Source organism: Pseudorasbora parva, chromosome 2 (genome assembly GCF_024679245.1).
Source record: "Pseudorasbora parva isolate DD20220531a chromosome 2, ASM2467924v1, whole genome shotgun sequence".
NCBI classification, from domain to species: Eukaryota; Metazoa; Chordata; class Actinopteri; order Cypriniformes; family Gobionidae; genus Pseudorasbora; species Pseudorasbora parva.
Genome location: NC_090173.1, coordinates 33,053,445 through 33,073,236, shown reverse-complemented (window position 1 = coordinate 33,073,236; position 19,792 = coordinate 33,053,445). Strand labels below are relative to the sequence as shown.

The window sequence follows — 19,792 nt, the reverse complement described above, 5'->3', positions numbered from 1 at the left end:
TTTTACTGACCTCAAACGTCTATTTTTTTCCTTTTCAAAAACTGTTAGAAATTTCTTACATGTAGTTTTGTTTTCCCCCACAGGTTGGTGAGGCTTTGTTGTTGACTGTATAGGAACATGTGATCACTCACTACTCCAACCCTGTTGTCCTCATTGGGTTTATTTGTATAGTATATATTTATTACACAAATAAATCTTTCAGTTCTGCAGCTGAGCTCTGGCAAGTAATTAAGAACAGATGTTTCAAAGTGAATATCAGTTGAAACAAAAACATTGTCCATTTCTTATATAACAATTTGCTTCAGTCTCTCTTTTTCCTCCATTCCACACGCCACTCATTCCAGTCCAATAGTGTCCGGTCTGTCTGCCACTTCGCTTGATCCAGTTCTAACAGAGAGAAGCAGAATTTACTACAATATTTATTTAGTCTCTAAATGCAAATAAAATGTTCCTTATTACAACATGCATTACTCATACCTTTTAGAAATGTATGGAAAATTTGATCAATCATCTTATGACTCTGTGATACTAACTCCCATGGGTCTGAAAAATAAAACCCAGTGTCAGAAAAGAGGCTCATCTCTCAATCAGCAAGTGCTATTCTGGGACAGAACACAACTGAACAATTGAAGTGCTCACCCTTAGTGTTTGAGAGCTGTTTGAGTGCACCACCCAGAGAGGAATCGTTGTGTAGCACATTACGGAGACACAAGGCCTGACATGCCGCCATTATTTCATCATGCACAGATGCATCACTTGCCAGACAAACACAGACAGTACCTGGCAAAAAAAAAAAAAAAAAACATCCAACAAATCTGTCATTGTTTTGCCTGAATAACAGTTAGGCATAAATTGACCCTATTTGCATAATTTTTGACAATTGTATTATGTCTACCTCTACTTGTACAGAAAAACTGGGAGTTTGTTGTACCATTTTTGATTCCAATGAGATACGGTTTGCTGTTATTTTTCAACGTCAGCTGTAGTTCTCCTGGCCTAAAGTCATAAAGATGCAATTTTAACAGCCACTAGTGTTTTCACAATATTTCTTTTAATACATTTTTATAAAACTCGGTTTAAAAGCAGATGAACGCACTCTTGAACAATGTCTCCAAGCCTCACACCTAACTTGATAGGAACTGTCCTTCCAAGCGCTGCAAAGTAAAATGATTTTGTTGATTAGATGTGTAAATGACTGACTGTAATCACATTAATCCTTAAACAAGGAAGGTGATTAGGTTAAGGCCATACACAAGAACACAGGCTCCCTCTGATTGGCCTCCACTGGACTGAGCAGTTGACCATTCAGCAGGTACCGATGGAGGACTATGGACAAGCGAGCCTCATTAAGAGTTTCCATAACAACAGAACGAACAGCTTTGTAATTGGCAAAAAGGTGGAGAACAGTGAACAGGAAGAACAGGATGAATGTCAACCTGCATAAAAAAAGCACAAATCAGTATCTGGTAAACACTTCATTTACAGTGTGGCTTAGCTATCAGGGTGTTACTCACAATGGGTTATCTGTCACAAGTGGGATGAGCGCCAGGCTGACCAGCAGTCCTGCCAGGTTCACAAGGGTTTCCTTACCAGGAAAGAAAGGCAGAGAAAATGTTACACTTATACATGACACCACTGACACAAAATAACACATTTCCTTACTAAGAGGGAATTTTTGAGGGAAAAAAATAAATTAAAAAAAGAGCAAATTATTATTTAGCATATAAGAGAAAGTGAATGATAACCTGGCTCCCATCTTTGGCAGAGATATCAGCCATGTTGTTTCTACGAGCTTGATGGACAGTTAATGCAGCTCTTGTTGCTCCACCAGCAACTCCTACAATGGACTGGGATTACAGAAATAGACAAATAACCCTAGATATCCATTATCAAACGGATGAAGATTTAGCCACATTCATGTTAAAGGAACATGCAGACTTTTTGCGACTTTAGCTTATTCACCGTATCCCCCAGAGTTAGATAAGTCCATCCATACACAACGTTCTCATCTACATGCATGCCATAAAACTCTGTCTGACAAACACACCGCTTAGCACAAAGACTGGAGGTAAACGGCTCCATCACGAAAACTGCTCAATAAGTGAAAATAGTCCCCAGCACACTCTCTGTGCAAGCAGGTTGTCACATTGGTAATGTTGACTGAAGTTTTTTCAGGGATAAAATTGGTATGTATGGACTTATGGGTGAATAAGCTAAAGTCCCAAAAAGTTGTCATGTTCCTTTAATGTTTAGAGAACGATGTTGTTAATATTTTACCTTAAATATTCCAGCAATGCAGACAATTAGTATAAAAAAAGGAGGGAAATGAGGGGCTGCAATCTCCATGAACATTGCTAAGTCATTAAGAATGTCAGCAAAGAGCCTGAAAAGACAAATATTTATTGGAAAAGTATTACAATAAAATGGTCATTCAAACTAAAACTTTAAATTCCTTGATTAATTGTACCTCCATTTTTTGGCTTCAGAGTCTAACTTGTTCCTGAAACACAAGGTAACCATTAAATAACACAAAACAAAACATATTCACAATCTGAAATGCCTGGAGAATTATTACCCTTTTAGCCAGGCAAAAAGTATTCTTCCCAGCATCCCTGTTCCATCTGAACAATGAGAGAGACGATGGTTTAAAAAAGTATGCTCTTGAGAAATAAACATCAGTAATCCATGCACATACCTCGAAGCAGCCATGTTATTGTAGCTGCTGCAACCGTTGCTTCTTGATTTCCAACCCCAACTCCCCTCAGTGAAGCCTGAGTAGCAAGTGTGCCAGACAGAGAGCTGGAAAATGCCTGGGAAAACAAAGGACTGCTATGATGCTAGTGTGTGAATATAAATGTTCTAAAGAAACATTTATGTCAACAAGCATGATCACTCTGGCATCAGAGTAGTATGCTAGCTACATCAAGGTAAATGTTGCCATCTTTTACTGTATTTTAAATGGAAACTAAAGCTGTTAAAATAAAAGCAATATTTTAAAGAAAAACATGAATGCGGATTATTGTGCAAAGTGTATTTTTTATGTGTAACTGTCAATGTTAAAGGTTGATATTAACATGTTTGTATGATTCGATGTTTGGCTTATGGAAAAACAGTGTCAGATCTATGTGACATGTACCTGCACAGTGTCCCAGAACTGATACTGTAAGTAATCCTCACTGACACTCTCAGGATATCCCTGTGGCAGGAAAACACTCTAGGAGAGGAGATATCAGTCAGTGACGTCTCAGAGTTTATTGTAGATTCTGAAAGACTTTTTAATGCTTTTCCGAATGAGTCACGCACTTTAAACAGGCCAGAGATCGAATTTCCCGCAAGTTTACCGTCCATTGCATCCTTCTGTCTCTTTATCTTCCTATCTTTCAGCAGATATTTCCAAGACTCCTGTGAGCCGTAACGCTCTGTCGCAATCACCCCTTCACAGTCCATCTCTGCCATCTGCACATCAGTTAGGACGTGTCTGTTAAGAAAAGTTAACTTTACATTTTCACTCAGATGTAACCATGCTCACGCATTCCAGTTCATACATATAATTGATCAAGTTATATGGTTGAATACAATTGTGTTTTCTATAGATTGTCACGCTGAGCAGTTTAACATGGTAAGGACTAATATTGCAATAACATTTAAAGGAGGTTAAGATTTATTAGAATCGCCCACCTCAGCCAAGTCTCATTCTTCCGTGTTTAGATTGTATCGCCACGTCACGAGCATGTCGCGGCTTCTGATTGGCTCGTGGAATCTTACGCAGGCACAAAAAAAGAAAAAAAAAGTGAGAAAATTCTCCTCTAACTCCCGCTGGAACACATTTGTACAAACGACGACTTGTATAAATGTTTTTGTCCGATTTTTATTCTAAGGGTGTTAATACTCTATTATTATTATTATGTTGTCTTTTGGGTAAATGTAATCTTCACAAAGCCAGAACCAAATTCCCTGTAATTCCAATTTTAGAATATCCATTTTTACCCTTCCTTTAAGGACTCCTTTGAACTCAAAGGCTTCGAACACGTATATACTTGAGTCTGTTGTGAGCAACCTTTGAATTTTCATGTTGACATAATTTGGACACATCATTATCATCTGAAAGCTGAAAGAATAAGCTTTCCATCTCCATGTTTGTTAGGCTATTTGAAAATCTGGAATCTGAGGGTGCCAAAAATCTAAATATTGAGAAAATCACCTTAAAGATGTCCAAATTAAGTTTTTAGCAATGCATATTAAAATATTTTTTATATATATTTATGGTAGGAAATGTACAAAATAACTGAATGGGACATGATCTTCTAATATCCTAATGATTTTTGGCATAAAAGAAAAATCAATCATTTTGACCTACAAAATGTATTGTTAGCTATTGCCACAAATATACCTGTGCGACTAACGACTAGCTTTGTGGTCCAGGGTCACATATTGAGTTAATTTATAATATAATTATTATAACCTGTTGTGATTATGTCCATGCATTGCTGTTAATATCTGTTACCTTTCATTTGCAATAAAAAAAACGGCATTAAAAAATAATGAATAAGCAAAAAAAGGATTCTATTCTAATAATTACCTGCAAAAGCTGTAGTAGTTTTGTTCACTTAATTTCTCCATTTGTGTGGCTGTCACATACAACTTAATTTAATTTGGTTTGAAATTTGATTTAATTTGGTTTGTAAATGAATGTATTGTTCTCTATAAAACCATGTAGGTGTAGACTGCAACTTTCTTTTAATTAACTTAACAAGGGGGAAAAATCAGGGGAAATGAATCCCCTGTTTATTTTTAAGCTGTCTGGCCTCTCCTGACCTCAGTTGTTAATGTGTCAGCTCAACCCAGAACAGTTGGCCTTCACAAGCACACCAGAACATTGTGTGTTTGAGTTTCTGACTGAGGCATCAGACAATCAATTTTGGATATTTCATATTAAGTGGAAATCAAGCTGATATCATTTATTATGCAGGGTATGTGGTTTTGTCACAAGATCTACACAGCACAAACATGATTTTACTATATTTATTACTACTTTTATTAGAGTTCAAAACAATCTTTTAAAGATGCGGTTCTCAAAAAGCTTTTTATTTCAGATAAATGCTGTTCTTTTCAACTTTCTATTCATTAAAAAAACTTGAAATAGTGTACTGTTTTCAACATTAATAATAATCATAAATGTTTATTGAGCAGCAAATCATTACATGATTTCTGAAGGATCTTGTGTCACTGAAGTCTGGAGAAATGATGCTGAAAATTCAGCTTTGTCAACAAAGCTTTTATCAATATTTTAATCAATATATTAAAATAGAAAACACTTATTTTAAATTGAAAAAAAAAATTCACAGTATTACTCCTTAACTGAATTTTGGATCCAATAAATGCAGCCTTTATGAGCAGGAGTGCCTTCTTCAAAAACTTTTAAAAATCACAGATCTAAAAGGACTAAACGTGTACATGTTTTGGTTATCCGAAGCTCTAAAATATTTTTTTAGGAAAAAAATATTTGTACAAAATCTCTATCAAGTCATGGGATCATTAAATATCGCTGTGAATAATAGGGGGCTTAGTCAGTGAAGTTAAGAAAAGCTCATGCAAATAAATCTTTTTCTAGAGTGAGGTGAGTGTTATATTTGGACACATGGGATGAGTTGATGTATCAAGTGATGTACCTATGCCTGGCCTTAAGCAAAGCCCCTGAAATATGCAGACTTAAAATCCAACTCTCAGCTCCTATTATTTACATGGCTGATATTTAGAAACATTACTTAAATATGCAAAGAATGATCATGAAACACGACAGGCTATAAATCATGCAGCTGTCCAACATTTCGACAATTAAGAGATCTAACACAGAAGACATGAACCTCAACTTACATGTCAGGAACCTGAATCTTGTGTGGCTTTGTAAAGAGAAAGAGAAAGCAAAGGTGAACTCGAATGAGTAACAGTGTGTCATGAAGTCAAAGCCTCTCTGTTACAAAGTCTGCAGGAGCTACTCATGATTCACTGGAGAAACAAGGTGTGGTAAACAGACTGATAAACGTTACACTTTAAGAATGTGAGGGGAAGAAATATGTCAAACTGTGTGGGAGTGAATGAGACAAAGTGGGAGGGAACACAGGAGGTGCTTTATTCTGTTGTACTAGACACTAAAAAGTTTATTCTCACACTCTGCTTATCTCTTCAGAGGTCTAAACTGGAGCTAAAGAAGCTAAATATTTCACACATGTAACGGACAATAACAGGAAGTTTGGGTGGGAAGTCATCTGAGTTTCATCAAGTTGTGACAACGACGTGACAGTTTTATCACAGGAAACTAGACCTTCTACATAAACTGAAAGAATAATTATCAAAGCATTGGTCACCAGATATATATATATATATTTTTTTTTTTTTTTCAAAGCAAAAGCAACAGAGTTGGTTATTAAATACCTTTGGATCTCTGATTGAACTGAGGAATTTTAGACCCTTCTTTCCTCAAGATCAAGTCTGGGCGAGTCTGTAAGTACTGAGATATTTTGTTTCACAACTGTTTCAATGGCATGCTTTTCATTTGCTGCTCCCTTCAAAGATAATCTTCTTTCTGGAGGCAGATTTTATATTGCTAAGAAAAGGGTTATACAACGCTGACAAGTAATAACATTTGTTATAACGTTCATAACCACAACTAGCAGTAAGATGTGTCATTGTTTTCTTACATTACTGATGCCAGTATCTGTCCATACCTGTTTTTCAAGCCCCAGGACAAGAGATCAATCAAAACTCAATTCATCTTAAATGCTTTTGAGATGATGTTGGAAAATCCCTGTTAAAGTCTTCTAATGTATACATTTATTCTTCCTCTCACTCTAGATATCTGATTTTTTATAAATATACACATTATATAAACATTTTAATTACCCTCTATTAAATCCAAAAGCAAAAAAATCAGTGTCAAGAACCTGCTCATCTTGTTTTAAATCACTGCTTGGCGTTATTTACATGTAAGCTTTTACTTTGATCTAACATAACTTCTGCAATAAACTTTGTATATTATAGTACAAATACAGTAACGTGCCATTAGCCTACTTATGCTGTCTTCCCAACATTTATATTTTGTTTTTGTTTTTTACTCTTAACAGAGATGGATGCGAATGAACTACAAGAAGTGAGTGTTGGCGATACTTTACTTGAACAGCCTGAGCGAAGGGCTGACTGTCATGGTCTACATGACATCTGTAAGGACACAGACCACCGGAAATTAGCCATATGCAGTATCATATGCGGCCTTTCCTGCTTTGGAATCATGTCCCTTATGTACTCTGTCAAGGTAACTATAGCTTATTAACTACACAGTATTATTGAAATGTCAGTAATGTATCATTACAGCGCTATACCACTGTAATAAGCATCAGTAATCTCTATATGTAAAATTTAACTTATTAGAATTATATTTAGTAACCCACTCATGCAGTCTCGGTAAAAGATTAGTGTAGTAGACGAACACGAGATAAATACTTCATATGGCTTTAAGTGGTTTTGTGATATTTATTTATTCATTTTCTGTAAAAAGATCTAAGATCTGCTGCCAATAACATAGATACTGTTGGCAGACACACACACACACACACACACACACACACACAGGAGTACCATGAAACCTAAGATGTGTAGGCAGTGATGAAAGAAACGTATCCATTCAACCTAAGAATAATAAAGAAATATCTGGAAATCTGACACCTTTTCTTTTTTCTTTTTTCAAGGCTCGAGAGACAAGAAAAAGACTTCAAAAAGAAGATCGTCAAGAAACACGGGATAAGGTTAAGAAATACTCCAAAAAAGCTTGTAAATGGGGAATTTGGTCCATTGTGGCCTGGATTGTTTTAATTCTCATCTTTCCATTACTGATAGGATTTCTGTCCTATATTGTAACCTTCATAGACTGACACAGAAGCATTTCAACAGCTAAATGAACTGTAAGAAAGCAGAAGAGCAAAAGTCTCATTGCTCACATCAAACAGTGCATAGACAGTCAAAAAAATTGACCTGAAAAAAAAAATAGGTTGGTCATTATTTACATTTATTGTGGGTTTCGAATGGTGCTTGCCATTAGTCTGGATCAAAAGTCCAAAACTTTAAAACAAGATTCAACAGCTCAACTCCTGCTAAACATTTTAATGCTTTTAGTAGTTACAAAACATATTGAATCTTACTAATGAGTAAAATTATATCACTACTGTTGAAGCAGCATTTATTTTTGGAATGCAGTTTAAAAAGAACGGCTCAGAAACTTTCTGTAATTTGTTACATGCAGCAGACAGAGCCACGCACACACACAAAACCAACACTATTCAGACAAAAACTACTTTTACATTTCAGCAAGCTGTTTTTTTTATTATTTAGGCTTTAATGAAAACAGGAAATGAAACACTGAAACACTCACAGAGAGCATGGCAGTCAAATGTTGAGATGTGGTTACATTATTAACTTTGTTCTTGTAAATAAGTCAACGTTGTGCTTTTTATGTTTTGTACATTACATCTTTCAGGATTTGTAATAAAATGCGTAACAGTCAAAATACACCTGTTCTTTGTGAACTTCTATACAAACAGCTCGGGGGAGCAGTGGTACTAATATACAAAACACAGCTCAATCGTAGTCTGTTAGAACTACAGAACCCAGACATATTATACATATCAAACAATTTTACGCACAAACCATTCAACATGTTCAAACACCATGAAGCAGTATTATAAGTCACTACATCAAAGAGGAACTAAAGTCTAAATTAAGTGAATGGACCGTATTTAGAGTACCTGAGTAAAAGCACAGAATGCATTGAAACCTTTAAATCCTTTATGCTTCTATGAGAATCAAAAAGAATAATTTAAAACTGAATAATGCAAACTTTTGTCTTGCTGGTAACTCACTGTATTCGATGCCGCCACCACAACTTTATAAAAGCCTTTGTGCCGTCTCCTTTATTACCAAACACACAGAAAACATACAGAAAGTCTTTTAAGGCCTTCAACTGAACCAAAGAAGTTTAAATGTGAATTTATGTGTAATGTTTAAATGTTTGTAAATGTAAGATATGAGAGAGAAATGATTTATGAGTGAACTGGTGACTCTTACTTTGAAACACATTGATACGGAGATGTGGCAAACAGGAATTAGATATATATACACGTCACACATTAATGTAAACAAGTGCTCTTCCTTTCAACAGTTACAAATGAACAAAACAGCACGCAGTTACTCCTTCTGAAGGGTGTTTCTTGTTTATCAGACCAATGTTCAAAATACCTTGCAAATATATAAAGAATGTTGTGTATTTGTATGATCTTTTCCAGTAGACTAGTAATCAAAAAGAGATTTTACAGCTTTGCAAATCTATTTATGGTTGCTTTGATGAATTGACAGTAAATTTGAACATAATACACATAAAGCTCATTGTTTGATACAGATCAAACAAGACCTCTGCTTTAGCCTGCTACCTGCTGAAGTGCCATCCAGGTGTCTAGCTCCTCAAGCTTGGAGCAAAGGAGTGAGTCCAGTTCCTGCAAGGTGAGGCCATCCTCCACTTTAGAAGAGACCTCGACACCTCGTCTGGTTCTACAGCTCCCAGAGGTCCCTCCTGCCTTCCTCTGGGCTCCACCCCCCACCATTACACCCACCAGAGGTTTCTTAGGCTTCCTGGTAACACCCAGTTCAGGGAACTCGACAAAGCGCTTCACCTTTTTTTGGCCCACGACAGCCTGAGAGCCATCTCGCCGGTTAAGAGGCACCTCAAATATGGTTTCCAAACGTCTGAAAAAAAGTTTGCAATAGTAGCTTCATTGACCAGATGATAAAATGGAAAGAATTAAAACACCTCACGAAAATGTACCTGCATGCTCTCAAGATAAATTCAAGTCCTAATATGCTACATATAATTATTCTACTTAATAATTTGTATTTAAGGCTGTATTTGATAAACATTAAATGAGTGGAAAGCAAACTGTGATATGAAACACAACTATGGAACAATATAATGCACTAGACCAGGATTCCCAAACCTTTGTGTCAACACAACCCCTTTAAATTTAAACCAATTCTTTTACATATTTACTTGAAGTACCGCTTAATGACTTAATTTAATAATTTAACAACACATTCACATGTTCTTGGTTATCTAATGTTGATTAATGGTCATTGGTCATATGACATGCAGGTAAAAAAAAACATACAGGGGGAGATTTTTTTATTTTTCAATGATTGAATAGCTTTTTTTTAAATAGTTTGCACTAAAAGGTCCTAAAACTGGGCTTCTGAGTATATTCTGTCTGCCCTGAAAGTATGTGATTACTAGAAATCTAGAAAAATTGTTAAGAGTGAGAGGAAAAGACATTAATTGCATTGCTTTCCTAATGTTAACTCTTTCCCCGCCAGCATTTAAAAAAAACAAGTTGCCAGCCATCACCAGTGTTTTTGATCATTTTCACAAAATGTAATGATTTATTTATATGAATATCTGAACATGCAATATATCAAAAGAAAGAATAGACTCTGCTTTTAGACAAAAAATGGCTTCATGCATTTATGTGCTTCATGCATTTTTGTTTTATTAGCACTTAAATTAAGTGTCAATAAAAAAAAATAAAAAAAGCAGAGAAAAATCAAATTTTTGTCTAAGTTTACATCCAGATCAAATTCAGAACGATGATCAAACACAGATGGAGTAGACTGAGTCCATCAACACCCCTGATGCTTGCACAGTCCTGTAGCTCATCCTGAGTTGACATTTCATAAAGTAACACTAGATAGTTTTGTTTTATATGCTGTTTAATGTTGATAATCATGTTATTTTACATATGAACCTGCTTGCATACGATTATTTTTTTAGTCTCCTTCACATGTGTTTTGATCTGGAGATTCTGTACTCGTTCAGGAGATAGCACCCCCAAGTGTCTAACAGTAAAAAAAAAAAAAAAAAAAAAAAGGAAGCATAGAAAATTCCATGTTGGCAGGGAAAGAGTTAATGTTCTTAAGCTTGCACTCAATGACATCCAAGCGGTGTTGATAAATACAGGTGGTATTTGGATGGTCTGATTTGATCAGATGTAGCCAAAAAAACTTTGAGAACCACTTAAGTCGATAAAAGGGTTATTAACTACTCAACTACCAAGCAAACAAAACACATTTGGAAAATGTCTCACCCATCAGGAGGTTTGCTGAAGTTTTTGTTTGTATAGATTTCCTCCAAGCTAAAATCCTTCTTCTTTATTCTGAAAAACAAACAAGAGATGCATCTTTGCTATAATGTGGTAAATTTAAACGCACATTAGCTTCAGCTATGAAGTTGGAGAAAATATAAATATAAGTCCATAAACTTCTCAATGCATACACACCTTATAACCTTAGGAAGGCCCATAGGGGTGAGATTATTCTGAGGCTTTGGAATCTTTTTACGGATACGAATAGAGGACACCTTTCCTCGCTGACCATCCTTTACGTCTGTCTGTTCACACAGCAGGGGAGATTTAAGAAGGAATAACTAAAATTAAATAATTTTAAACCACAAACTAAAGTTTGAGAGAAAACTCGCACCTTGATTTCAGAGTCTGATAATGCTTTCTCCTCTGAGATGGCTGCAGAGAGCTTAAGGTCAAAGTTGGATCTCTCTTCTTCATCTGTTGCCTCCTCACAATCCATCTGAAGCACTCCATGGTCTCCCTCCAAAGAACTCTGTGAAAACGCACTTGAGGAAAGAAAAGGTTGGATTTTATCTGCTGACATGCATTTTTTTAAAGGTCTTGCTTCTTATAGGGGTAATGTCTAAGATAATAAAAAATGGTGCTCGGATCAAGATTTTTGGGAGTGATCACTGGAAGCAGTATCAGCTGATACTGATCATCGATCATGGGGTCTTAATGTCTTAAGAACATGATTTCTTAATGTCTAGTGACATATCAGAGCCATTTTATGATTCATTGAAATACATTTCTTACATACAGTTCCTTTAAAATAGAAAACTTAAAATGTAATATTTCACAATAGTACTATTTTTACAGCATTTATGATCAAATAAATACAACATATAGATTCCACATTTTTAAAATGCGAGGTTTATACAAACATTACCCTTATTAAGACATTTACATTTATGCATTTATGTCGCTTTAATGAGTATAGGAAGCGATCAAAACGAAATGGATAGGCTTTTGAGGAAAGAGCCATCTTTAATGCTAGATTGATGTTAATTATCACCCAGGGGTTTGTTAATTATTAATATCTATTGAGGGGAACATGCCGTTTTGACAAAAGAGTTCAGAAGAGAGTGGAGGGAGATTAGCTGAACATATGCTACTGTTAATGTTGATCGGTCAAGAGTTACTTAATAAAGATGTATGAACTGTAGCTAACCAAGTAATCAGCATTATTATTTTTTTACCCACACTAAACAGAAATTGAGATGGCACTGCTGCAAGCTATGTGCCATACCCCTCATGGCAGGCCCATGTCTTTTTGCGATGTCAGCATGAGATCGGTTTATGAGATTGAAAATTTGAGAGATCACTGACAAAAGTCATAAGCAGCAACTATCGTCCGATAGCAATTTGGTATCTGATCAATCAGAGCACCCTTAATCCTCAACATGCTACATTATATAATAATGTATATACATAACACATACATAATAATGGGAAATAAAAAGCAAGCATACTCTGATAGGGTGGATGGGAATCTGATAAATTACCTGCAGAGTGATGACACAGAGGCAGAAGGTGTCTCAGGGCTGGGAGTGACAACAGAGGAGAGGCCGGTTAAAGCATGACAGGACGTGAGGGTGGAAGTATAAGGGAAACTGAAGGAGGACGGTGATGATGATGATGATGATGCTGATGCAACAAAACTAGAGGCAGCTGAAATGCTGCCAATGCTGGCATCACTAGCATGACTACGCCCTTGGCTTGAGCTTTTAGACAAGAATGCTAAAGGACTGGACAAAAAACACGAGGCGAGGGCTGTGAGAGAGGTGGAGGGAGAATAAGGGGAAGAGGGGCACAAAGGGCTACCCCGACTAGCAGGGTACACCTCTTTACGGAGACACAAAGGGGCAATTTCTCGCTCAATCTCCACACTGCAGACGGTGTGCCGGCGAGTGCGCTTGGACGGAGAGTGATGGTGGATGGGAAGCTGAGTGGGTGAGCTCTTTCTGCTGGGTGAGGTAGTGCTGTTGTCATGCATGTGGGACCGGGGTAAATGACAGTCACTGGATACTAGGGACGGGATTTCAGGGCAGGAGAAGCTGCGCAGGAGGCGGTTGGAGCCGCTACCTGACAACGACACTTCTGGAACAGCTTTTGTCGCCTTTACTAGGCTCTCTGCTTCATCCACGCCTCCAATGGAGCCTGTTCTTTTTGCAACGGAAACATCTTTTCTTCTTGGTCGGTTTACATTCTTCAGGGGTTTGCTTCGTTTTCTTTCTAAATGCACTGAAGCTGTTGAATCAGGTGACAAAAGGTCCTTTATTTCTTCTCTTGATCCAGAAAGAGATGTCACTTGCTCCTCAGCTACAGTAACAGACTGTTGGTGGTGCAGTAGTGTAATTTTTGAAGGTTTGCTTGGTCCTGCTGGATCAACCACTGAAGTCAAACTGTAGTCCTCACACTTATGCTTGGGTGGACGAAGGTTTCTCTTCTGCATAGCATCACCTGTACCTTTAAGATGCCGTCTTGTTTTACGAGCTTCAATGATCTGCCCAGGCTCTTGCGGCTGTGTACAGTGCTGAAATCTGGGAGATTCTGAAGGACCATTTATGATATTTATGTAATTGCCATGAACACCACTCTTGTTAATTAAGACATTTTGAGTGCAGTTTTGAGAGGATGTTGCATCAGCAGCATCACCCTCATTGCTATTGGTCAGTAATGTCCTACATTTTAAATTTTTTCTCAACCGACTTCTAGTTGTCTTGTCCTGTCCCATTTCTTCTGACGACTCTACAGAATTTCTCATCTCAACACCTGTGTTACTACTACAGACGGGCACATCTGAGTCTTGAAGTGGGTGTGTCACAGAAATACCTTTCCTCTTTTTCTTAACCTGAATAAATGTTTCATCCTCCTGGTTTGTTTCCAGATTGATGCCATTATCTTTTAACTGTTTATTCCCCGCAGGTCTTCCTTCTTTAGCATTCTGCATGTCACATTTCCTCCTTGCCTTTAAGTCTTTCGTTATCCGAGGAGCTTCTCTGCTTCTCTTTGCCCTCACTTCCCTGACAGTAGTGCTCATTGGTGAGTCTGAAACTTCAGCCGAATGGTGCGTCCATTTCAAAACATTTTCAGACTGTGATTCCTTCATCTCCACATCCAAAGGCTTTGATCCTATCACAAAAGTGGCCAGTTCACTGGAGGTGGGCTCAGCAGCCCATAACAGATGTTTCTTTCTAGGGCTTTTCCTGATGGCAACCCATGTACAGGATCCTCCTTCAATGGCAAACGAACCACCTGTGCTTGTCTCTTTATCTATCAAGTCGAAATTAGAGGAAGTGCTAGAAGATGAGGCTTCAGGATCAGGCTTGTTTAAGCAAGTTTTGTTTATACTGCTGTTTGAATCTGGTTTCAACAGGTTTGAGCCCTCTTCTAAAAGGCATGACTTATGTACACAGGCTGTGTCACTGCTATGGGTCTGTCTCTCACCTGACAGCCGATGCAGAACAATAACCGCATCATCTTGAAAATTTGCTTGACTAGACAGATGCATGGCACTTGCAGAATTCAAAGGTTTGTCTGTGGACAGATTTGGTTTAGTCCTGAGGAAAGTACTCCGGGCTTTACAAGGACTGGAAACAAAAGTTAGATCTTGATGGACGGCTTGTTGTGACTGGCTTGAAGGACAGTCTATCCGATTTTCTTCATTTGGTGCAACCTCGTTGTGCATTTGAATATGACCCAATACTGGTTCGTGGTTGTTTCTTGAACAAAAGTTCAGTCTCTGTGCAACCTTGTGGCGTTTTGGAGCAGTGTTGCACTGCAACTTTTCTGAAGAAGGCCTTTTTGTAAAGAATCCATTTCTACATTTATCATCAATCTTGCCCTTCTCTGCCTGGGTTGAACTTTCAACATTTGACTCGGTCATCAATGGTTCATGCTGTTCAGGAAGTACGATTGAGGACAGCGAGTCACTGGGCTTAAAAAGCCGAACAGGGCTCATGACAATCTCAGTGAAGCTAGCCATCTTGGATTTGAATGACTGTAGAAGCGGACCGATCTCCCATCGTTTTATTGCTGAAGGCCTCTCTGGGGACTCCTTTTCCATTGGTTTCAGATCATGGCTTTGCTCCTTTGCTGGGCTGCCATCTCCTATCTGTGAGATTGCACAGGTTGATACCGGTGTGTGGCTTTCACCTCTAAAATAAAGAGACAAAAGACATAGTTAAAAGATGTTTGCTGGCTAAAGTCTACATATCCTTATTGTCCATCTGACCCAGTAACACTCACTCTGAATATTGCTTCTCCATCTCAGCTTCAACTCCAGAGCTTGTCTGAGAAAAAAAACAAAGTTGGTTAAGACAAAAAAAAGACAACACGCTGTACTGTCTTACAGTAACTGATAAGTCTATCAGTTATTATTCTATCAGTGCTGCTATAGGTAGTGTAATAATTCACCAGAAATGTAACTATAAAACATTTTTAATTAAATAAAGTTAAAAATAGAAGCACACATCTCTGAGCTCATGGTTGATCAGTATGGAGAAACTGAATGGGAGTTTTACTTCCGTCACTCGACTGTTGCACACAATATGAACAAAAACAATAACATCTGACTACTGTGAATATAGATTACTAACCTTACATTGCTCGAATTTGGGTTTACTTTTGTGTCATTTTAAATAAATTAAATTGTGTTACAGGCTATTAGACCTAAGCCCTATTCGGACAAGACTAGTTTAACATGAAGACGTAGGGGTAAAGTAATTATTACCAGAGGTTCTCTGTGATTCTCCTGTCCGAATTTGCAATCTCGGTAATCATTACGGACAATGTCAGTGAAGATTCCTTCTGTAAAAAGGTCCGGAAAAATGACCTCGGGTAATACTAATCCCGTTTGAATAGAGCCGCTGTAAAAATGTATGGTAAAATTCCGTCATTTGCTGTTTAAAAGTTAAAAAAAAGTGTGTTTTGTGATCATGGAGGCGTTTGAAGCACTCAGTTGCATACAGGTGGTGGGACAACTGTGGCAAACCTTCAGTGTATTCCGTGAATCATTTAAAGCAAAAAAAAGATCAAAAGCACTTATTAGATGCACAGCACTCATTTTAGCTCTAGGAAAGTGTCTATTACCAACACAATCCAATCAGAATCGTTAGACTGGACCTAACTGTTTTATAAAATGTGTGTGTGTGTGTGTGTGTGTATGTGTGTGTGTGTGTGTGTTCTGCACTGGTGGAAACAACACGAGACCATAATAGCTTACGACTGTCAAGACATGGCTGCCACAGGATTAGAGTCTCGCCAGCAGCAGTGTGCGTTTCTTCAGCGCAGCTGCTAGAGTTATGGCCTTTTTACAACTGGTTCCTTCATTTGTTTTCTCTGACCAGGTATCTATCTGATTGCGAAATGACCAGGAGTAAACATAAATGCCTTCCGAGATTCTTTCGAGACGTAGCCTATTTAATTCCAATCACTAAAACCAATTCAGAAGGTGGTATAAAAACATTTTAGACAAAACTGGACAAGTGTAGATGTATCTGGTTGTTTAACCCACATGTATAAATTTTACTCCTGGCAAACAGTTAAAAAATAAAAGTGTGAGAGCGTGTTATGAGCTATATATTATCATTTTGCGGATGTGTAAGGTATAACACAACCTGCATGTTCTTTTTATTTTTTTTATTTGTTTAGATTGTTTCGTTTGTGAGAGCCGTGAGCAGTATCAGCCTGCCTCGGCTCATCAAAAATGCCTTTTACTGTGGTGGTAATAGTAGGCTAAATTAACTTACATTGCGATGCTTGAAGTGTTTTATATCTATGGATTTTATTATAGGCAAGACCAGTCAAGAGCTGATTTGAGAGGCTAAATTGGTTAAGCATACGGTTAACTCATTGTCAGCTCCACTTAAAAAAATTTAAACTTTAATTTAACAAACAAAAAAATTGCTCTAAACATTTTTTTAACATTTTTCATAACGTAATAAAGATACAAAACTAAATATAACTACTTTGACATTAAAAACAAAACTGAACAATTTTAATGGCTGCAACAATGTAAAAAAAAACAACAACAAAAAACACGGGCTCCAGTCGCAATCGGGCCGACAATTTTGATAAGCTGTCGGACACGGGCCGGGCTCGGGCCTCAGCGTCTCGGGCCAGGGCCAGGGCCGGGCCGGGCTAGGGTCTAGATTTGAGGCCTGTGCAGGGCTCTAAGCCAGTTCATTGGCTGGCAGACTTAAATGAGTCGTTACTGCAAAACCTAAAAAAGGTCCCTTTTGGCTTTTACACCTCACTATCTACAATTTTCTTCTATTTTATTTATTTGTATCCTTTGCATGGCTCTTAAAGGTGTGCCACTGTCAGTTTCATTGTGTCTGTCTTCCCTCCCTGATACCTTAGTTACTCTTACAACAGTACCACCTCATGAGTATGAGTAATGCCTTGGATGGTTTTGTAAACTGTATGTTGTGAGCAACCTAATCTTGACTAAATATCTATTACTTGTATCAGCTTTTGTGATTTCATTAAGTTGTGACTTAATTGTCTGAAAGAAGTTGTGAGCTAATGTTGCAAAGAAAAAGAAGAAATGGGAAATTTCTGAGGGATGACAAAAAACATTTTACCATGCTGTTCGTGGCTCTCACATGGGGATGACCTCAAGTGTTGAGGTTGTGATGACCAAGCCTCATTTTTGAGTCTCTTTCCTGGTTCCGTGGTCCCCTTTTTCCTGTTTGCCTATCTTATTCCCAAGTCATCACAACTGTGGAACAAGCAGTCAATGGTTGGTTAACCAGTTTCATTCCTATTTTAGTTTACACAAATGCATTTACCAATATTTTCATTAATTTCACTTAAGTTATTATCAAGCACTCATTTAATACATAAACACAATTTATGGTCATTAGAATTCACTAAGGATTAAAAAAATAAACTATACTATAACTGACATTTTAAAACCCTTTTTAAAGTCAGCATGAAAACGGAGTTGCAATTAATTGTTCCTCTATAGTGATATTGTCTGTATGTGTATAAGTGAAATATCTTGAAAGAGAAAAATTAAGGCAGTACTTGATTTCAGTTCATCGGGATTTGATTGGATCGGATGGTTGTAAGCAATAGCTGTAATGTCATGTAAGTGTCAGGTTGTCCCGCCCTCATTTTTTGTATTAAAAAATCAGAGAAGATATGTAGTAGCAAGAGGGAGGGGAAGTTATTTTGATTACAGATTACGAGGGCACATTAAAAAAAAAATAGATGTGCATAAATAAATCATTTATAATAAATACTGCAATATTCCATTAAAAAAAATAAGAATTGATTTCATGGTGATAATACATTTTATTCAGTAATTGTAACTTCAGCTGCAGTCCTCTAGTAAGACTTCTTCATTTATGAAATTCTTAAAGACTTGGAACAATATGAGGGTGAGAAAATTGGAACTGTTGGAATAAAGGAACTTTTGGAAATAAAGGAACTGTTCCTTTAAGTCCACACTGTGTCGTAGACTTTTATCTTTACTTTTAGACAGTTTTTTTTTTTTTTTTACTTGTACCATAATTATAGGGTGGTTATGGTTATCTAAAACGCTAACATAACGTTAACTTAAACGTTCAGCTGCTTTTAAAGACCACGCTTCTCATTTTCCTTCAGTAATGGTGAGCAATAGAACACACTGATTATGTGTAACGTTACGGGGAAAATATAATAGTGTCTGTATTTCATTTAACACAGTTATGTTGTTAATGTAACGTTAGACGTGGTTGCTAATGCGTGCGCTACATTTTCATAAAAAATAAATACGTAACGTTAAGTTAATTCAATAACTTGCGAATCACACCGTGGAGCTTATTGAGTCTACGCTGCGTTCGTTACAATTTGGTTTGCTAGTATTTATTATACTAGCAAACCAAATTGTGAACACGATTATTATAAATGTTCTCATCGTAGTAACGTGTAATGCTTAACTGTGCGGCTAAACAACTCTAACGTTACATATTGTACCGAGAACAGATCAAACAACAACAGTTTCATTTCGCAGACATTCACTTTAGCAGAATAATATACCATACCCGCAGTCAAACAGATTCCCACATAACATTTAAAAACACAAAAGACTAAACTATATGAATTCCTCGGTGGTTACGGTCATTATTTTTTCAGCATTATTTTTTCAGCAGAGTGTTTATTAATAAAAAGATTCGCTTCCAGACACTGGTGTGGTTTTTGGGTAACGTTACGTCGTCGACGTATACTGCGGCTAACTGAGCTATGCTGCTATCTACGCATAAACCACTCAAATACATTGTATTAAAAAAAGTATTTTACATTTTGTACTTCAAACACAGGTGTAAATGATGTAAATAAACTGGACACTAACCTAAAATCGTTTGAGGGAAAACGTGCTGTGAAAACATCTCCTTTAGGCGTTGTTTCTAAAACACCGATGTTTGTGTGACATTTCCATGCCGGACGGCGCCCGAGTTTCACCATTGAGCTTATGGTTCAGACCTATCATTCGGTGAGAGCATGTTCCCGGTCAGTCGATAAGCCAATTAGAATCTTGCATAGTAAAACTTGTCCCGCCCTTCAGGTTGACGCTAAAATTGCTGCCA

At 37.2% G+C, this 19,792-nt stretch overlaps 2 protein-coding genes and 1 long non-coding RNA gene across 5 annotated transcripts; 1 reads left to right on the top strand and 2 right to left on the bottom strand.

Moving 5' to 3' along the window:
- Positions 1-140: 140 nt before the first annotated feature.
- Positions 141-6,029, bottom strand: rusf1 (RUS family member 1). Of its 3 annotated transcripts, none has more exons than XM_067416810.1 (16): positions 5,875-6,029; positions 3,679-3,760; positions 3,304-3,478; positions 3,137-3,214; positions 2,696-2,810; positions 2,576-2,621; positions 2,468-2,500; positions 2,278-2,383; positions 1,746-1,847; positions 1,515-1,585; positions 1,252-1,436; positions 1,097-1,154; positions 932-996; positions 640-780; positions 478-543; positions 141-387 (listed from the first exon to the last, which is right to left on the bottom strand). In XM_067416810.1, exons 3-16 carry the CDS (start codon positions 3,454-3,456, stop codon positions 302-304), a joined length of 1,305 nt encoding a protein of 434 aa, XP_067272911.1. In that variant the 5' UTR covers positions 3,457-3,478; positions 3,679-3,760; positions 5,875-6,029; the 3' UTR covers positions 141-301. The 3 variants fall into 3 exon arrangements, with proteins under 3 accessions (XP_067272911.1, XP_067272929.1, XP_067272920.1); XM_067416828.1 differs by having other exon boundaries at positions 3,304-3,456; XM_067416819.1 differs by lacking the exon at positions 3,679-3,760 and having other exon boundaries at positions 5,875-6,027.
- A 118-nt stretch (positions 6,030-6,147) lies between these two features.
- LOC137041186 (uncharacterized) lies at positions 6,148-8,557 on the top strand. Its single transcript, XR_010898062.1, has 3 exons — positions 6,148-6,501; positions 7,122-7,309; positions 7,743-8,557. It is a non-coding gene; the product is annotated as an uncharacterized lncRNA (long non-coding RNA).
- Positions 8,343-19,716, bottom strand: prr14 (proline rich 14). Its single transcript, XM_067416553.1, has 8 exons — positions 19,558-19,716; positions 17,804-17,940; positions 15,465-15,508; positions 12,719-15,373; positions 11,569-11,719; positions 11,370-11,479; positions 11,178-11,246; positions 8,343-9,789 (listed from the first exon to the last, which is right to left on the bottom strand). The coding sequence occupies exons 2-8, from the start codon at positions 17,804-17,806 to the stop codon at positions 9,465-9,467; spliced, it is 3,357 nt and encodes a 1,118-aa protein (XP_067272654.1). The 5' UTR covers positions 17,807-17,940; positions 19,558-19,716; the 3' UTR covers positions 8,343-9,464.
- Between the last annotated feature and the right edge of the window lie 76 nt (positions 19,717-19,792).

Coding starts and splice junctions, on each gene's coding strand:
- rusf1 (XM_067416810.1), bottom strand. CDS start 3,456: ATGGCAGAGATGGACTGTGAAGGGGTGATTGCGACAGAGCGTTACGGC. Junction 2,622..2,695: donor AATAACATGGCTGCTTCGAG/GTATGTGCATGG, acceptor CTCATTGTTCAG/ATGGAACAGGGATGCTGGGA. Junction 2,501..2,575: donor CTTTTTGCCTGGCTAAAAGG/GTAATAATTCTC, acceptor CTTGTGTTTCAG/GAACAAGTTAGACTCTGAAG.
- prr14 (XM_067416553.1), bottom strand. Junction 11,480..11,568: donor TATCAGACTCTGAAATCAAG/GTGCGAGTTTTC, acceptor CTGTGTGAACAG/ACAGACGTAAAGGATGGTCA. Junction 11,247..11,369: donor GGCCTTCCTAAGGTTATAAG/GTGTGTATGCAT, acceptor TTTGTTTTTCAG/AATAAAGAAGAAGGATTTTA.